This window comes from Meles meles, chromosome 11, assembly GCF_922984935.1.
Source record: "Meles meles chromosome 11, mMelMel3.1 paternal haplotype, whole genome shotgun sequence".
In the NCBI taxonomy this organism is placed as follows: domain Eukaryota; kingdom Metazoa; phylum Chordata; class Mammalia; order Carnivora; family Mustelidae; genus Meles; species Meles meles.
Window position 1 is genome coordinate 21,577,404 of NC_060076.1, and position 18,238 is coordinate 21,595,641.

At 43.8% G+C, this 18,238-nt stretch overlaps 1 protein-coding gene across 1 annotated transcript in view; it reads right to left on the minus strand.

The window, feature by feature from the left end:
- The window catches only part of UGCG (UDP-glucose ceramide glucosyltransferase), a 38,347-nt gene extending 20,817 nt beyond the window's left edge, over positions 1–17,530 (minus strand). The window contains exon 1 of the mRNA XM_046022464.1: positions 17,032–17,530. Within this exon, the coding sequence (XP_045878420.1) occupies positions 17,032–17,129 (98 nt within the window). The 5' untranslated portion in view covers positions 17,130–17,530. The remainder of the gene's footprint in view (positions 1–17,031) is intronic.
- Positions 17,531–18,238: the final 708 nt, after the last annotated feature.

Genomic DNA, 18,238 nt, shown 5'->3' on the forward strand with positions numbered 1-18,238 from the left:
ATTTACAGCAATCTGACATTTACATGCCATCCAAGCACGTGATCAGTATTTATTTTTATTGTAGTTTACTGAAGTATCAGTCCGTGCCAGACTGGAAAAATTTTAAAGAGCTGATCCTCTGCCATAGATAGTTTGGAAAATATTCAGCAAGTTCATCGAGAGGCTGGACAGAGGTAAAAACCACGATTTATATAACCACTGGGGCACCTCGGTGGCTCTGTTGGTTAAGCGTCCGAATCTTGATTTCAGCTCAGAGGTCATGATCTCAGGGTCATGGGATTGAGCCCGTGCTGAATATGGAGCTTAGGATTCTCTCTCTCCGTCCCCCCAACCCCACACACATGCATGGGCTCTCTCTCTCCCTCTCCCTCTAAAAACATAAAATAAGGGGTGCCTAAGCAGCTCAGTTGGCTAAGCATCCAACTCTTGATTTTGGCTCAGGTCATGATCTCAGGTTATGAGACTGAGTGTGAGACGGAGCCTGCTTCAGATTCTCTCTCTCCCCGCTCCCCAACGCTGCCACTCTGGTGTGCACGCATTCTCTCTCTTCAAAAAACAATAAAAATAAATGAAATTTATATAACCACAAAATGACCTCTATTCCATACCTAACAAAATGGCAGACTGGAGATATTTGGAGAAACCTATCCAATACAGAACGTATAGACTGCTGGAGAAAAAAAAGTTTATATATTTAATTGACTGACAGTAATATTCACACGGTTCAAATCACTGAAGATATTATGACAGTCACATGAAAGAAGTCTCCCTGTCACCTCTGCCCCCCAGGTTCAGCATTATTAGTTTCTTACTCATCTTTCCAGAAACTTTAAAAAAAAAATTGCATAGACAAGCCAACACACACGTACAAATTCTTACATAATATTTATAATGTTTAACATAGATGCATTAAAAGCATGTTTTAAAATACATAACAGAACTGTTAGGAAAATAAAGGAAACCTCCCAGGTCGGAAACGAGGAGAAATCTCTGAGTGAGGGAGAACTGGCTGCTTGGCCCAGGGCCATCTGTTGGTCCAGGATGATCCAGAGATAGAGATAAGCCTGAGTGAGACAAGAATGAGGGAACTCTGGTCTGTCCACCTTGTGGAAATATGGAATCTCTGAAAGGCAAAGTAAAAAAATGCTGGCCCACAGTCGGAAGATGGGGATGTTGCCTTCTTGGATTAACTCCTGAATAAAGTGGAATAAAAGGAAAATGTCTTCCAAGAGAACACCCAACCACATGGGTTTGGAACCCAAAAGGCAAACTACCTGCGCTGCTTGAACAAAACCCAAGAGAAATAAAAATTATAATCACTGACACTAGAAACTCAATAGACAGAGAGGACAGAAGAATGCACATACAGTTCAAAAGAGAACTGGAGAACCGGAATCTAGATTCGAAGAAATTATTCAGGCTGGGCCACATCCTGAAGGCATAAAGAGAAGGGGACGCAAAGACATAGAAATTATGGAACAGTTTGAGACACGGAGGATAAAATAAAAAGGCCTGAAATCCCAGGAATTTTTCATCTCTTCCCACTGCATGATCCTTAAGTGCTATTAAATTCATCAAAACATGCACGAGTTCATGACCAATACAGAGAAACCCAGCCTACTAACCCACTGAATTTGGTGAGTCTTCAGATTAAAAACGGCAAGGATAACTTAAACAGTGTTAAATAGTCTAGAATTGATTCCATTTCCCCTTTCCTTTCTTCTTTATTAAGACATTTTACTTCAAATGCTAATATAGATATACCTTCTATCCTTTGGAGATCTTTTCATATCAAGAATGCAATATTTTATCAGACACATTCTGACTCACCCAACAGCAATGAAGCTGTCTCCAGGTTTATGATGAAGAGAACTGGTTAATACCGTATCTGAAATTTCTAGTCAAAATAACTATAACCCAAACTGTATCACGGGACCTTTAAAAAAAATTCCCATTTGTGTTTCTCCCATATCTATCTCTCCTCTCCCACCCCCCAGTATTTCATACCCCAAGGAGTCATCTCGTGGAGTACACCCTAGGATACAGGAATCCTACTTTGGAGAATACTGTTTCGATTTACGTAACACAACTGACAAAGCCCTTTGCTACAAATTAGGTGAAATGTTTATCAAAAACAGTAAAATACCCATTAACTCACACACAAAATCACTCCGCACTGTGCTCACCACATAGCGGTGTTCCACGACTACTTAGCATTCCCCTCCTGAACAATCACTTTGGAACCCCTAATGTACACCAGCCATTACCCTGTGCACTGGTGAAAACGGCGATGAACAGGGAAATTCCTGACTGTCCGGGGGCTGCAGTCGTATGGGGGAGTCGCACACATACAGAAGCTCTTCCCATATAAAACTGTTGTAGTCAACCAAGCTATGTTCTAAAGCAAGAAATATATTAACTTGGCTTGCCACCCGGAGAAATGATGCTGGTGGGTGCCTTGGCCATAGCCAGTGTTTTGTAAACCAGTCAGTATTTTTCAAAATATGATCAATAGCCTATTTACCCAGAGTCTCAAAAAGTGGCCTGAGTGGTGGAGGCTTCCAAGTGGGGTAGCTCTGACAGGATCTACAAGGGTTACTGGTTTCAAACCAGTTTTAACTTTGGTATCTCAGGGCAGGGGTTCTGGATCACTCAGAACTGAACTTGAGCCCAACACATCCACACACCGGCCAGGCTTTATCATGGGTGCCCATTTCCACCACTGGCCTAAAGCAGGTGACTTGCTTTCTGTCAGGATCCTTCAGGTTCTGCACTGGGAATCCAGTTCTCCCTCCCCATCATGCATTTGGCTTGCGGGCCTGTCCTTCTTTTAGAGGGTGGAGGACAGTATTTTTTTATTGATGGGTAACACACATACAGTAAAGACCACATGTAAGTATACAACACAATGAATTTTCTGAGTGAAACACGCGTGTAACCAGTGTACCCAGATCAAGAAGCAGAATATTACCAGAACCCCAGAAGCCCTTGGCCTGTCCCCAACTAACTACCTTCCTCCTCAAGGGTAACCACTATCCTGACTTCCAACACACTAATTCTACCAGCATTAAAATTTTATCTAAATGGAATCCCATAGGATGTACTCATTTGTGTCTGGTTTTTTGACTTCAATGTTTGTGAGACTCATCTTTGCTGTTACATTTAGTTACAGTTCATTCACTTTTTCAAAAAGATTTATTATTTATTTTCAAGAGGGAGCGTGGGCAGCGGGAGAGGGATAAAGAACCTCAAGCCGACTTTGCGGAGCATGAGGCCTGACACAGGGCTCAAGCTTACCACCCTGAGATCATGACCTGAGCCCAAATCAAGAGTCCGGCGCTCAACCGACTGTCTCACTCAGTTCTTTCTTTCTTATTACAGCACGTATTCCTTGTATTAATACACCACACTTTATTTAGTTACTTTCCGTTGATGGGTGTTTGGGTTATTTCCAATTTGGGGCTAATACACACATAGTCTGCAGCCTTGTCTCTGTCCTTACGAAAGTATCAAAAACCCTGGCCTAAACCCCATCCCACCCCTGGAGTTAAAACTTTCGGACAAGATGAAGAAACAGGGACTGTATTTGCTTGCCCACCTGAAGCAGTTTTTTAAAAATCAGACAAAACACAGGAAACAATGGTTTTTTAAGATAACCAGACATAAGGTAAAGAAGGACACCGGCTCCTGCGACATGGAAAACAGATGAAGTAACTCTACTGCCTAGAAACAATTTCCAGGCTAGGAGATGAGTGTTTTTCAAAATTTACATATATAATGCCCAGAGGTAAAAGCTGCAGCTTAATGGACCAGTTGCAGAAGTTCAGAATCTGTATTTTCACAAGCATCCCAAATGATTCTGGTGCAGGCCAGCAGTGAGCCACATTACAGTAGCCTACAAATTCTCCAGGCTCCAGCAAAATAATAATAAACCGTACATGTGCCTCAATTAAGAAAAAAAAACACCTACTAAATAAGAGTAAATAAACATATACAGAGCTCAGAAGGTAAGGAGAGTTCAGAGATAAAAATACAGAGCCCTCCAGAGTATGTTAACTACATGAGCTCTCGTGGGCAAAGCGTGCCATCAGCAGTTAGCCACAGATCAATGTAACTGAGAGAGGGCCGGTCATGCACGAAGGGGACTATGAGTGAGTAACCCAAGCAGCAGAAAGGCAGGAAGAAAGGATTTAGTAAAGAAGGCTTTATTTGGCTAAGCTGTTTCTCTTTTTGAAAGTGTTCAAGGGGGGCACCTGGGTGGCTCAGTGGGTTAAGCCTCTGCCTTTGGCAGGTCATAATCTCAGGGTCCTGGGATCAAGCCCCACATGGGGTTCTCTGCTCAGCAGGGAGCCTGCTTTCCCCTCTCTCTCTGACTGCCTCTCTGCCTACTTGTGATCGCTCTCTCTCTCTGTCAAATAAATAAAATCTTAAAAAAAAAAAAGTGTTCAAGGAAGAGCAACAGTGAATGCAGCTGAGAGGTCCAGACAAGATCTGGAATTTTCCCCCAACTGTGTGGACTTGGGGCCCTTGGAGCACGGTGGGCAGGGGAGGTCAATGAAAACAGCCTGAGAAGCAAATGAATGAGAAGGGCAATGTGGTAACAGTTTCTCCTGAGATCTGATCTGAGTAAGTTACTCTGGCCAAAGGAACTAGATGGAGAAAGGTTTTTCAGTTTAATTTTGGAAAAATGATTTTCTTTTTAATACCTGAGCACACAGAGTAAGGGGAACAAGCCAGTCAAAGGTAAAGAGAGACAACATTTAAAATAATTCATGGCACGCTGGGACCCATGGTGTGGAGCAGGAGTCAGGAAAATCTGACAAGACTGAGGTAGAAGGGTGAAGAGTTCGAGGAGGTTCTGCCCGTAATGGGTGACAGGGGCTAAATAAAGAAACAAAGCACTGCCAGACAGTGCTGAAGGCTCGGCAGAGATCTGAGACCATGAATGCGTCGTAGTACTAACCCACGTGGCTGTGTGCTTGCCCTCTGCGGGATTTTGAAAGCTGAGAAGCTATAAATTGTAAGATGGGCTCAGGATAACAAGGCAGACTGACAGAAGGGAAGGCGAGGGGCAAGATGATGGAGCGATGAACTCTGAGGGAGAATCCAACAAAACCAAGAGATAACAGGTGGAGGCCACAACTGTGGACAGACAGCCTAGGGCAGTTGTTCTCAACCTTGACTGTACAAGAAAATCACCTGGGGCTTTATTTAAAAAAAAAAAAAAAAAAGCAGCCTGCTGCTCAGACCGTTAAATCAGAATGTCTAGGGCTAAGACCCAGGCAAGCAGTATTTTTTTTTTTTTTAAGGTCTCCCCTGAGGACTCCAAAGGGCAGTCTGAGCTGAGAACCATGGACTAGGAAGACCAGATAACTGTGAGAAGAGAAGGACGCGAGAAGGGGTGGGAGCGAGGGAAGATCAGCAGTTCAGGACAGCGGAGAACGAGGCGGCCGTGGTGCAGCGGTTCAAGTGGCGTGAGAATGGGAAGAGCTGCAGAAAAGGAGTAGGGGAGTCCCTCCACAGAACCCTCAGTGTCGCCAGTTATCAGAACCTCAAGCCTAAGTCCCGCACAGATACTCTATCCCTTTGGATTACTTCCGGGATTATTTTTAGGTTATCACTGGCTGTACAGAGCAGCACGCTGGTTTCAGAGCCCAGGCTGGAGCAGACCGCCTGGATTTTTATGCCAGGTTCACAGCAAAATAACTGAGTATCCCTGGGTAAAATACTTCTTTATCTCATTTTTTTAAAGCATGGATAATTAGTAGTGAGAAATAGGGGAGGTTGAGCCACACAGTAAGTATTCAATGATAGCTAGTACTGACAATTTTTTAAAAACTGCTAATTTCAAGGACAATTCCCACTTCTCTGAGTTACCATAGTTCACTTCTCTGAGTTGCCATAGTTCTAGTAAGAGATTTAGAACTGTCAAACATTGAGGAGGCTTATACACCAAAATGGAAGAACTGGAAACTCATATATTTAAAGATTCTTTCATAGATATTTAAATATTAAGCCATTATGTTGCGGTTTTTAAATATATTTTTATTTTTTAAAGATTTTGTTTTTAATTCATCTCTATACCCAATGTGGGGATCAAAGGCACAACCCCAAGATCAAGACTGTCAGGATCCACGGACTGAGCCAGCCAGGTGCCCCCATGTTGGTGTTTGTTGTCGTTTTTTTGTTTTTTGTTTTTTCTCCTTTGAGAGCGAGTGAGAGAGCATGAGCACTTGAGGGGTGTGGGGCAGGTGGAGTGAGACACTCTTAAGCAGGCTCCACGTAGCACTCAGATCATGACCCTGAGATCATGACCTGAGCTGAAATCAAGTTGGACGCTTAACTGACTGAGCCACCCAAGCTCTCGGGGGGGGTGGGGGTGGGGGGTTAAAACATAAAACCACCCTTGTATTTTAAGAAAGATAAAAGGGGAAAGGGGAATCATCAAAAGTCTCAAATCATGGTTAAAACAAAGTAGAAAGAGGACATAAGACAGATTTAATGCAAAGTTTAAATTATATGCAGCATTTAGGCAAAAATTATATTCAAAATTAAAATTGTGCCCAATATTTAGGAACCAATTTAAAGTTCTACAGAGATGATCCAAAAGCACAGAGACAATGGAAGTACAACAGAGAGGAACATTAAATATTACCAATGAGATGTGGCCTGAGCTCTCCTTTTAAACTGCTGGAAACATTCTCCACTGGGCAGAGGTGTTGCATAGTCCTGGCTTCTCTGAATTCCTCTACCCTCAGAGACTCACGGGAAATGTGGGATTCCAGTGCTACAAGAACCCTTCCCTTGGCTCTGCGAGAGGGAGAGCTTGCCGCGCTCAGAGCGGAGAGAAGGCCAGACACAATGAGCAGAGTAACTCCCAGTTACTATGTAATCCGAGCACACTGCCTTCTAGGACGGAGACATTCTGAGGGATTCCAGATGACAGTGTTTTGTTGACCATAAAATCACCATGCCCAGGGCAGTACCCAGAGCAAACGCTACAAGGCACTCTTCTCCTGCTAGTCCAGGCCAGGGGGAGGCCCCCCCACACCACCCCTAACACCTGGAAAGCCTTCAATCCAATGGTAGCGTGTCCCAGGCCTCGGGCCCAGCAGAACCATTAATTTGGGACTTTGATAATAATCTTAGTTCTTTATGAAACAGAATCTCCCCTAACACCTATGTCCATTTAATTTTCAGAAATTTGATTGTATTGTATTTTCAGGAACACACTGGATATAAAGGGAATGCACCTCCTCTACATCCGGTCAATGTTTTTGATTTGTTTCATTTTTAAAGACTAAAATGATCCTGAAATGTGACTGAGCAATGCTGGGGAGACAGAAAGCACAGGAAAAGTTCCGTATCTCACTCCCGAGGAATGATTTCTGAATTAAAGTCTCAATCAGAAGGTAGTCACTCTGTCACAAAACTCACATTCCTGTAATTAAGGCCCATCACGATGGGGGGGGGGGGGTGCTCACAGCAGGCACAGGCACCTGCAGGGGTGCCCCGCCAGCAGGGTGATGGGAGCAGGAGTGCTTCCTCAGAGTGAAGTCCGAAAGGTCGTGAGGGATGAATCACAGGCAAAAGAGAGAGAGGCCTTCAGGGCCCTGCTTTCCACTGTGAGCTAGAAGGACATCTATTCAGGGAACACTTCAAAGAACTCCAAGCACCTGTTAAGAAATAATCAAATATTCGGAGGTTCTGCTGGATTTTATAGCAGCTTTAGCTTGATGAGACCTAATCGCCTCTTGGCACTAGGGTTTTCAACTTCTGAGCTGCTGGAACGGCCTTCTTTTATCTTAGGTGATTTATATTTCCTAAGAGCTCAGTCTCTAAAATTGTTACTCTTTCTATGGCTTACTGTTTCATCTGTCTAAGCTTGTCGTTCCCCCTCCCTGCTTCCTCTCAAGTTTTTGATTTGATAGGGCGTACCACTTCAAATGACTTATTTTACCGGTTCCTATCCTAATTTCATTCAGGAGCAAGCCTGGTGCGAAAGCAAAGTCCCTGGAGGGAGGGCAGGCTGTGCCCCTTCTGTGGGAGGGCAGCAGTGTCTACAGCGATCTTAATGCAAAAAACACCTCCGGGAGAGGCAGCCCAAGATCCTCCCGCAAGGCTTCCAAGGGAGAACGTGGACTCCTTGAGAGCAAAGTTCACCTTGCTTACCAGCCCCAGACCGTGCTTTTTTACAGTTCTGCTCGGTGGTTCCCTTGAACCAATTTTATCTGATTCTCGGAATTTATCTCCTCTGCTCCATGCCACCAAGCTTGCTACTATGTGAAATGAGGCTGACTGCTGCATCAGCAGGTACCCCTACTTCCGAGTCCCTGCCTGCGATTTCCCATGATTAAAGGCTTCTGTTGTTAACTTGTGACTGCGCCCTGCAAAGCTGTTACTGTGTGTTTACGATCAGTATGTGTCATGACTCATGGTACTTCCGCAACGCACGGATCTTTTCAACAACAGCACTGCATCAAAATGGGATCCTTCAGCAACACAAAGCACACCTTATGGAACAACCTGCACTCTGTAGACACAAGCTTCCCCACGGAACACATCACAACCAACAGTGAGTTAGTGTTACGGGAAAACACAAACTATTTCCACTGGACAGTAGACTTACATAACACAGAATACAAAAGATTCCGTTACCATTGAAAACAAGTAACAGATCTTTATTAATTTTACCCAAAACACCCCAACTCAATAATTCTTTTTTTTTTCTTAAGATTTTATTTATTTATTTGACAGACAGAGATCACAAGTAGGCAGAGAGGCAGACAGAGAGAGAGGTGGGGAAGCAGGCTCACCGCTGAGCAGAGAGCCCAATGCGGGGTTTGATCCCAGGATCCTGGGATCATGACCTGAGCTGAAGGCAGAGGTTTTAACCCACTGAGCCACCCAGGTGCCCCCCAACTCACTAATTCTCTGGGGACAAAAGAGCTGGCCCTAGTGTAGGGGAAATAGGTAAGAGTACAGAGCTTCGCTAATAGCAACTAAGCAAGCCAGGCGCCCAGCAGAAGCTATGGTCCCAGTACACAGTGCTCAGAAACACAGGAGACCCTCAAACATACCATATGCTCACACTCTTTTCAAATAAAAGGAAATTAATGGGACTATCCCAGTGCTCTTCTACAAAATTCCCTAAAGCAGAATGTAATGTTTAAATTATTCTGTATATAAAATAAAATTCTGTGGATGGAGGAAAAGCAGGGGCATGTATGATTTGCACACCAACTGAGGAGAGCAGTGGGTTCTGCACCCTCTGAAAGTCAGATCTTAGCGTAAAGATTATTTATCACCAGACAGGCATTCCCACAGGAAGACCCTGGGGAGGGGGAGGGATTCAGATTTGTAAGTAAACATTAACAGAACCCTATTTTAACATGCTATTCATTAGAAATAGTGAAATAAAGATTCCATTTGGTCCAATAAATTTCACTGAAGTCCATCACCGCTGAAAACATCCCCAAATCTGACCACCTACCTCAGATCACAAGGACCAAATGAACTAAACTAATGACACTGAAAAATCCACCATTACTACTGGAAAAAATTCAGAGTTCATTCATTCAACCAGCAGTAACTGAGTGCCAAGTACACACTGGACATAGAACAGTAAACAAGACACTGCCCCTACCCTCAAGAGCTTACAATCTAATTGGGAAAAAGAGACAACTGAGCACACATTTACAATTTAGATGCGTAAATTCAAAGCACTAAAGTATAAGAAGAGGTGCCTGGGACGCCTGAGTGGCTCAGTCAGTTGAGTATCTGCCTTTGGCTCCAGTCATGATCCGAGGGTCCTGGGATGGAGTCCCACATCAGGCTCCCTGCTCAGCAGCAAGCCTGCTTCTCCCTCTCCCTCTGCCTGCTGCTCCCCCTGCTTGCCCTCACTCCCCCTCTCAGTCTCTGATAAATAAAATCTTAAAAAAGAAGAAGAAAAAGAAGAGGAGGAGGAGGAGGAGGAAGAAGAGCCACTTAATGCAGTAAAAAGCTAAAGCTTAGGGGCGCCTGTGTGGCTCAGTGGGTTAAACTTCTGCCTTCTGCTCAGGTCATGATCTCAGGGTCCTGGGATGGAGCCCTGCACTGGGCTCTCAGCTCAGCAGGAAGCCTGCTTCCCCCTCTCTCTGCCAGCCTCTCTGCCTACTTGTGATCTCTCTGTCAAATAAATAACTAAAAACTTAAAAAAAAAAATATATATACACACACACACACACACACAAATATAGCTGAAGACCTAGGTACAAGGGCTCAGTTCTCAAAGAACTATGCATGTCTCTTGTTAAGGAGCCTGAATGTTAACCTGAAGGCAGTGGGGGAACCATGGTAAAATTTTAAGCACATGGTCTAATATTAATGCTCCAGGAGGATAAGGCTGCATTAAGAAAAATAAAGTAGAGATCGAGCATGGCTGTGGGTAGAGATACCAGTGAACAGAGACAGTTTCACTTATCTAGAGTAGAGATAAAGGCTACTGCACTCCTGATGTAGGAAAAGGGTGGGATGACGGAGTTAACAGAACCATCACAGAATATTAATCACTGAATTACAACTGTCATTTTGCTTTTTATTTATTTTTTTAAAATATTTTATTTATTTGACAGAGAGAAATCACAAGTAGGCAGAGAGGCAGGCAGAGAGAGAGGAGGAAGCAGGCTCCCTGCGGAGCGGAGAGCCCAATGTGGGGCTCAGTCCCAGGACCCTGGGATCACAACCTGAGCCAAAGGCAGAGGCTTTAACCCACTGAGCCACCCACCCAGGCGCCCCTGTCATTTTGCTTTCTAAAGGGATCACATTATCGTCTAAATTCGGTATCTTCCCAGGCTCAGGTTAAAGGGGTTCAAGTGCCAATGTGGATGGAACTGGAGGATATTATGCTTAGCGAAAAAAGTCAATCGGAGAAAGACAACTATCATATGATCTCCCTGATATGAGGAAGCAGAGATGCAACGTGGGGGGTTTGGGGAGTAGGAGAAGAATAAATGAAACAAGATGGGATCAGGAGGAAGACAAACCATAAAAGACTCTTAATGTCACAAACCAAACTGAGGGTGGGGGTGGGGGGGGGTTATGGACATTGGGGAGGGTATGTGCTATGGTGAGTGCTGTGAAGTGTGTAAATCTTGCAATTCACAGACCTGTACCCCTGGGGCTAATAATACATTATATGTTTATAAAAAAAAATTTTTTTTAAGGGGGGGGGGGCTCAATCGCCTCATTCATTCTCCTGCAAGATGTCCTGGCAGCAATGACCCTGACAGAGCAACACATGACCAAAGTCCAAGAGCATCCTCAGAACTGAACCTAGAAAAGAAACTCTCAACTCAGGTTCCACTAGGGCTCAGAACACCAGTGTATTAATGAATTTAAGGCAAAAATCAAACTATCTAAAAATAACATTTGAAATGCTAAAATTTACATTAAAAACAATTAGTTTCTGATAGGATGTTCACAGACATCCTGATACAATAACTATTTAAATTCCACTGAAAAGCTAGGCAGCAAGTATAAAAGCTGCTGTGCGAAAAAGGTTTGAAAAGGTAGTATGAACTTGAAAGGAAACTCCAGGGAAAGACCTCTGCTCTACTAGAGGGCAGTTAATATTTACAGATACAAGAAGTATTTCCACACTAGCCTGGCACCTCCAGTCACTTCAAAGATAAAGCCTACCCTGAACATTAGAACTTTACAGAGGACAAAAAATTATAATCCAATGAGAGGGAGAAATGGAAAGAGAGGGAGAAGAGAAGAAATAAGGAGATGGAGGGAAAAAGGCAAGGTGCCTCGCTCAGATACTCTTATCATCCAGCAATATGGCTCCCAAGGGCTAAAAAGAGAAGAAAATTACTGGTTCCAGACTTCTGTAAGACTTCACTGCTGCTCCCAAGCTATCAAACCACACTACCTCTCAAAAAGGAAAAAATTCAAAGATCACTAACCAACTCTACCTGAGGTTAGAATCATTAGTTATTTTTAGGAAAAAAAAAAAAAATCTTGGGAATAAGAGCCCTGAATTCTAGGCTCTAATCTATTATCTTGAATGCTATAGGCGGTAATCCCACAAAAGTCTGTCATCTAGAATATATTACAAAATGACTAAGCATCAGTTCAATGTGAAAATTGGAAAGGAAGGCTTCCTCAGTGGGCTCGGCAACCCACTCTTGATTTTGGCTCAGGTCATGATTTCAGGGTAATGGGATGGAATTCCACATCCACCCCCCTGATCAGCAAGAAGTTTGCTTCTTTTCTCTCCCTCTGCCTTACCCCCGCCACTCATGGTCACATTTCTCAAATAAAATCTTTTTTAAAAAAGAAAAGAGTGGTTTTCTAGCTTATAAATTATCTCAATTTTTTAACTTTTTTTTTTTTTTTTTTTAAAGATTTTACCTATACGACAGAGACAGAGAGGACAAGGAGGCAAAGTGGCAGGCAGAGGGAGAGGGAGAAACAGGCTTCCTGCAGAGGAGGAGCCCCAAGCAAGGCTTGATCCCAGAAGTCCTAGGATCATAACCTGAACCAAAGGCAGATGTTTCACCAACTGAGCCACCGGGGCACCCCTCATTTTTTTTTTTTTTTAATTGCAGGCTTACAGGAATTGTGAGACATCTGTGAAATCTGAGTAACTTGAGCAAGAACTATTTATTGTATTAATCATACTGAGCTGCCCCCACCTTTTTTTTTTTTTAGTTTATTTTTTTAGTAATCTATACACTCAATATGGGGCTCAGATTCTCAACTCTGACATCAAGAGCTGCATGCTCTACCAACTGAGCCAGCCAGGTGCCCTGAACTCCATTTTTTTAACACAGGCCAATACTTAGCTCTGTCTCTTTCTAAGGGGACACAATTCAATAGAACGTTGAATCTAAATTAACTAGATACCATTAAACACTGTATTTAATTTTTAAAAATAACCAATTCATTTTTTAAAGTTTTTAGCTTTCCTTAGCCATTTACTATAATATTTCTATGACTTAATAGCTTTTAACAATTAGGGGTCGTGATTAATCTCTTTAATGTGACAACCAGATAATGGTGCAATATAAGTTTTTGAAATAGGCTCCATTTCCACCAGTTACAAGCGCAAAGTAGGAGAGTTTCAATATTTGCTTATTTTATGTACACTTCACCTTATTTCAAAAAAGATTTGAGAGACACGGAACATGTATTCAGAAAATATATTTTTCAATAAAATACAGAATGTCAGCACACTGTTTTAACCAAAATATTGTTGCCAGTGTTCTTTAGTTTTCCTCTTCAAAATGTTAAGCTAACTAGTTTGCAATTTCACTAAAGACATTTTGGGGGATGGGCCACACTCCGTACTTCTCTGCTGAAAATAACTCATTAAACTGGGATGTATTTTTATTTCAGTAAGAAAGTAATCAGACCAAACACCTAAGTAATTTTGAAGGTGGGACCAGAAGAAAGGAACTTATCCAAAAAAAGGGAGGGGGGGAGATCGGGATTTAATCTATACATAAATTACGCTGCTGACTATTTGCTCTACGTTGAATTACCCATTTCAGAAAGGTATTCACAAGATTCCTTTAATTCGCTGTTCATCAAAATCTCTTATAAACTAATTGCATTTTCTTCTATTTTCAGAATCCTGTTACTATCAGTCAAGAAGGTAACTACATGAGATATTCGAAAATAAATAAAAGCCTCTCTATAGTATTTTAACTACGCTAGGTGTCTGCACTATTCTCAAACACAAAATATTTAAAGAAAACTCTGCTGTGCATCATTAAGCACAAAATAAATAAAACAACTATGGAGTTGTCTCAGTCTAACAGCACAGGTTACTTGGAATATTAGGCTATATCGCTAGCATTCATTTTAATTAAAGAAGTATGACTTTATCATTATGTATATATATAATTGAAGAAGGGATATACCATAGTCCTATGCTGAAAGAAGTCAAATTTTCCCAAATTGAGCTGTAAATTTAACAATTCCAATTTAAAAACGAGATTTAAAAATCGCAGTTAGGGGCGCCTGGGTGGCTCAGTGGGTTAAAGCCTCTGTCTTCGGCTCAGGTCATGATCCCAGGGTCCTGGGATCGAGCCCCATATCGGGCTCTCTGCTTGGCAGGGAGCCTGCTTCCTCCTCTCTCTCTCTACCTGCCTCTCTGCCTACTTGTGATATCTGTCTGTCAAATAAATAAATAAATAAAATCTTTAAAAAAATAAAAATAAAAATCGCAGTTAAAAAACAAGATTACTTAGGGTCTTGAAAAAAATTTTAAACTACACCTTTAAGTAAAAATGTGTAAAGCCAATAAAGTTTGGAAAAGAACGAGAGGTTTGCCTCCCCAGTAGTAAGGGAATAAACTTTGTTAATTAAAACAGTGGATACTAGTACAGGAATAGATCAATGAAATAGCACTGGGAGTCTTGAGACATATGTAAGTATACAGAAGAATCTAGTCTATAATAAAAACAGTATTTCAAAACCATGGAACAATCAAATAATAATCCACTAAGTGGTTCGGGAACAAGTGCTAAATATTTAGGTGAACCGAAAATTAAGGGTCTGGCTCTCATCATGCTATGAAGTAAAATGAGTACATCACATGATAAAGTGTAAAATTACTAAAGGAAAACAGATGTCAACTATATAATAATTGGAGGAATAGATATAAAATTACACAAATCAGAAACATTTTTTTAAAAAGCCCTGCAAACCCAAAACACAGGCACACATATTTTTCTCCATGTTAAATATATGAATATAGTTGAAAAACCAAAAATAAAAAAAAAAGCTAGGGAAAAAAATCCTGCAACCTATCACAGAAAAACAATCTTCACATCAAGATTAATGGGGCAATGGATTGCAGCACAAAGGATTATGAGTATATAATTTACAACTAAATGTAACTAGCATGTCAATTTATGAAAACATTCAATGGAACCAGTAATTAAAGGAATGAAAATAAAAGACAGAAAACAGTGAAGAGCCTGATATTTTAGTAAGGGGAAATGGGCACCATCATACATTGCTACCAGGACTATGAACAGATACAACTTTCGACAGGGCAGTATGTATCAAAGTTTAAAAGGCACAGGCTTCTGGCCCAGTAATTCCTCTTTCAGGCACATAAACTAAGGACATCCCCTCTCAAAATATACACATGTGAATCCACCACAGTGTTGTTTCTAATCTCTATGAATTGACAACCTAAATGCCAATTAAAAACAACAAATACATATTAGTACATCATAAACAAAAATGTCACCATCTATTTAAAATGATGCAGAGATCATACATTTATTGACATGGAAAAAAATGGTCATAACACTTTACATGGAAACTCCATGTGAACAGGTTGGGCAAACCCTGGATGTCTTGTTCTGCAACCTTGCTTCAAGTACCTAGAATAGTGCCTTGTACAAAAGAACTTCCCAAAAAGCATTTACTAAATAAATTAATTTTAAAAGCAAGCTACAGAATAATCATGTCGACTCCCCTTTCCTCTCTCCCCCTCCCTTCTCTCTCTCTACGCCAGCGCACATACATACACATACACACACACACACAAACACACACACACACACACACACGGAAGGGCAGTCACAAAAAGGTAGACAAGGTAATGGAGTTTTGGTGTGTGTTTAACTTTCTTCTTTATTCCCCTCTGTACTGTCTAAATTCCTTACATAGTAAGCATTTTTTTAAAATTTTTGTGATTGGAAAAAAGTAATAAAATTGACTTTTAAAAACTCATACATTAAAAAAGAACTCCACTAAGTGTCCAGCGACAACAGCTCACAAACTACAAAAACTGGTATCAGCAATATCCAAATTGGTATGTCTTCTACAATGTAGCATGTTTCTCTAATACCAGGAAATGCCACTCCAGACTAATAAAATGCAGAATGTCCAAAAGAAAAAGCACATTTTTTCTGTAGTAAGAAAGGGGGGGTAAAGCAACAAATTTCTTAAACGTCCTTCCATCTCCTCTATTAACACATGCCCTCTTCTAGCTGGTAATAAAGATTACTATGTATAGTCATTTTTTCTTTTTCAGGCTAAAATGCCAGTGAGTCCACATCAAAAAAGTGCTCTATGCAATTCTTCCATTTCTTCAGAAAAACAGATTTTATTTTAAAGACATTTAAAAAACTGAAATATCAAACTAGCTACATACCCTCTGTCATTATTCATCCCACCCTGTTTTATATTATTCACAGACTTTATCACGATATGAAATAACCTTTTTCGAATTATTATCTGTCTCTCCCTTCTAGAATGTAAGCTCTATGAGGCCAAGAATTCTCTCCTCCCTCACCACTGTGTCCCCAGTGAATGGCATCTAGTAGGCCTCAAGGAGTTATTTGTTGAATAACGAAAAAGGGGTGTGTGTGCGGAGGGGATAAATCTAAATAACACTATAAATAAGGAATTGGAGGAAAGGAAAGAAAACCACAATGAAATGTACAAGCTGACATGACTCAAGGCTGTAACATCAGCCCGGAGGTTTGGTGGACATTTTTTAAGCTGGACAGGTGCTCCACACCTTATCTAAAAGCATAGCGCTCTTCCAGGAAGAAGAAAATCCACAGGGAGGTCGCCGGGTAGCTGTGTGCAGCTCCCAGTAGAGTGGGAACGATCATCATCATAATAGAAATGTCGCCCAGGTCGAAAAAACAGCAACAGCAACAACATACTATACATCTTGGCCCAGATGAAAAATCAAACGAATTCCCAACACAATGAAATCAAGCAAGCAACCTTCCGCCCGACACGTAGAAAGAGCGCAGTCTCCCTTCCCCCGGCCGTGCAGTCTCCCGCAGCCCAGCAAAACGTTTCCCTCACTCATCACTTTTCCCCCTCAAGGACCCCCGCCCCAGCTGGTCCAAGGGGAAAGGGAATGGGGGGAACCGTATGAGAATTCGCTTTCTCCACCCCCACCCGAACCCAATCTTCTCCAAAGCGCAATGCTTCCCACCTTCCCACCCTCCCACCCCGTGGCCCTGGCCCCCGGGCCGACAGCTCCTCCAGCAGCCCCTCACTCACGTGTAGATGATGGCCATGAAATGCATCAGCCACAGCACCAAGAAGAGGATAAACCCGAAGACGGCCATTCCCTCCAAGGCCAGGTCCAGCAGCGCCATCCCCCGGCCCGGCCCGGCCCGCTCCGGCCGCCGCCGCGGACCGCGCTCCCGCAGGAAGACAGGGTGGGCGCCCGGCGCGGGGGCGCTGGAGGGGAGAGGAAGGTGGGGAAAGGAAGGGGCGGAGGGGGGTGGGGACGGAAGGGGCGGGCAGGGCCTGCGCGCCCCGCCCGCGCGCACTCGTTCGCGCTCGGTCCTGGGCGCGCTCGCGGCTGCGGGCGCTGCGGTGGCCGGGCTCTGTGGTCAGAGCCGCCGCGGCCCGCGCTCAGGCTCGCCTCTCACACCCTCGCGGTCGCCGGCCGGACCCTGCGCGCCTGCGCCCCCGATGCCAACGCCCCGCCGCCTTGCCGTCCGGCCCTGGGCCGCACAGCTCCGACCCTGCTCCGCCGCCGCAGCTCCGGGCACTAATCGAAACCGGCGGCCAGCGCTCGGACTCTCCGGCGTGCCCCGCCCCGCCTCCGCCCACCGGAACGGCGGCGCCAGTCCCTCTAAGGGGCGGTGCGCGCCGCGGCTCCCCGCCCACCCCGTCCGCCCGCGCGCCCGCTGCGTCACCGTCACTGTCGGGAGCGCGCCCCCGGGAGGCTTCTGCTGGACGCGATCCTGCTTTCCCCGCGGGCTCCAGTCTCCGGCCGCGCCTAACCCTCGCGGTCGGGTGGCGGCGACCCGGGGCGGCCAGCACTGCGGCGGTGCGCCGGCCTCCCTCGGCGGTGGCGGCACGTGACCCTGTGTCCGGCCCGAAGGCTGTTTGCCCTCTGTCGGGCTCCAGTGTTTCCCGGCGTCCCGCAGAAAGACACGGAGTTCTAGGCGGCCGCCCCCGTTGTCTCGAAATCCAGCTTCCAAAGCTGTGTCTCCCGCTTCTGCGGCCCGCACTGCTCGGAGAGGCTTCGGCCCTCCTCCAAGCCACGTTCCTGGGCACTTGGCTGTCCCATTGCCTTCCTCCCTCACTGCTTTTAATGCTGTGTTGTCTTGGATGGCAACCAACCCGAGAGCAAAATAATCTTATTCCTCACAGATCTGTAAGCACCATGGAGACAGTGTGTGATGTAAGAGAAATTCTGAACTCGGAATATAAGGAATCAGTTAATACCGAAGTCCCCTAAGGCTACTGTCCT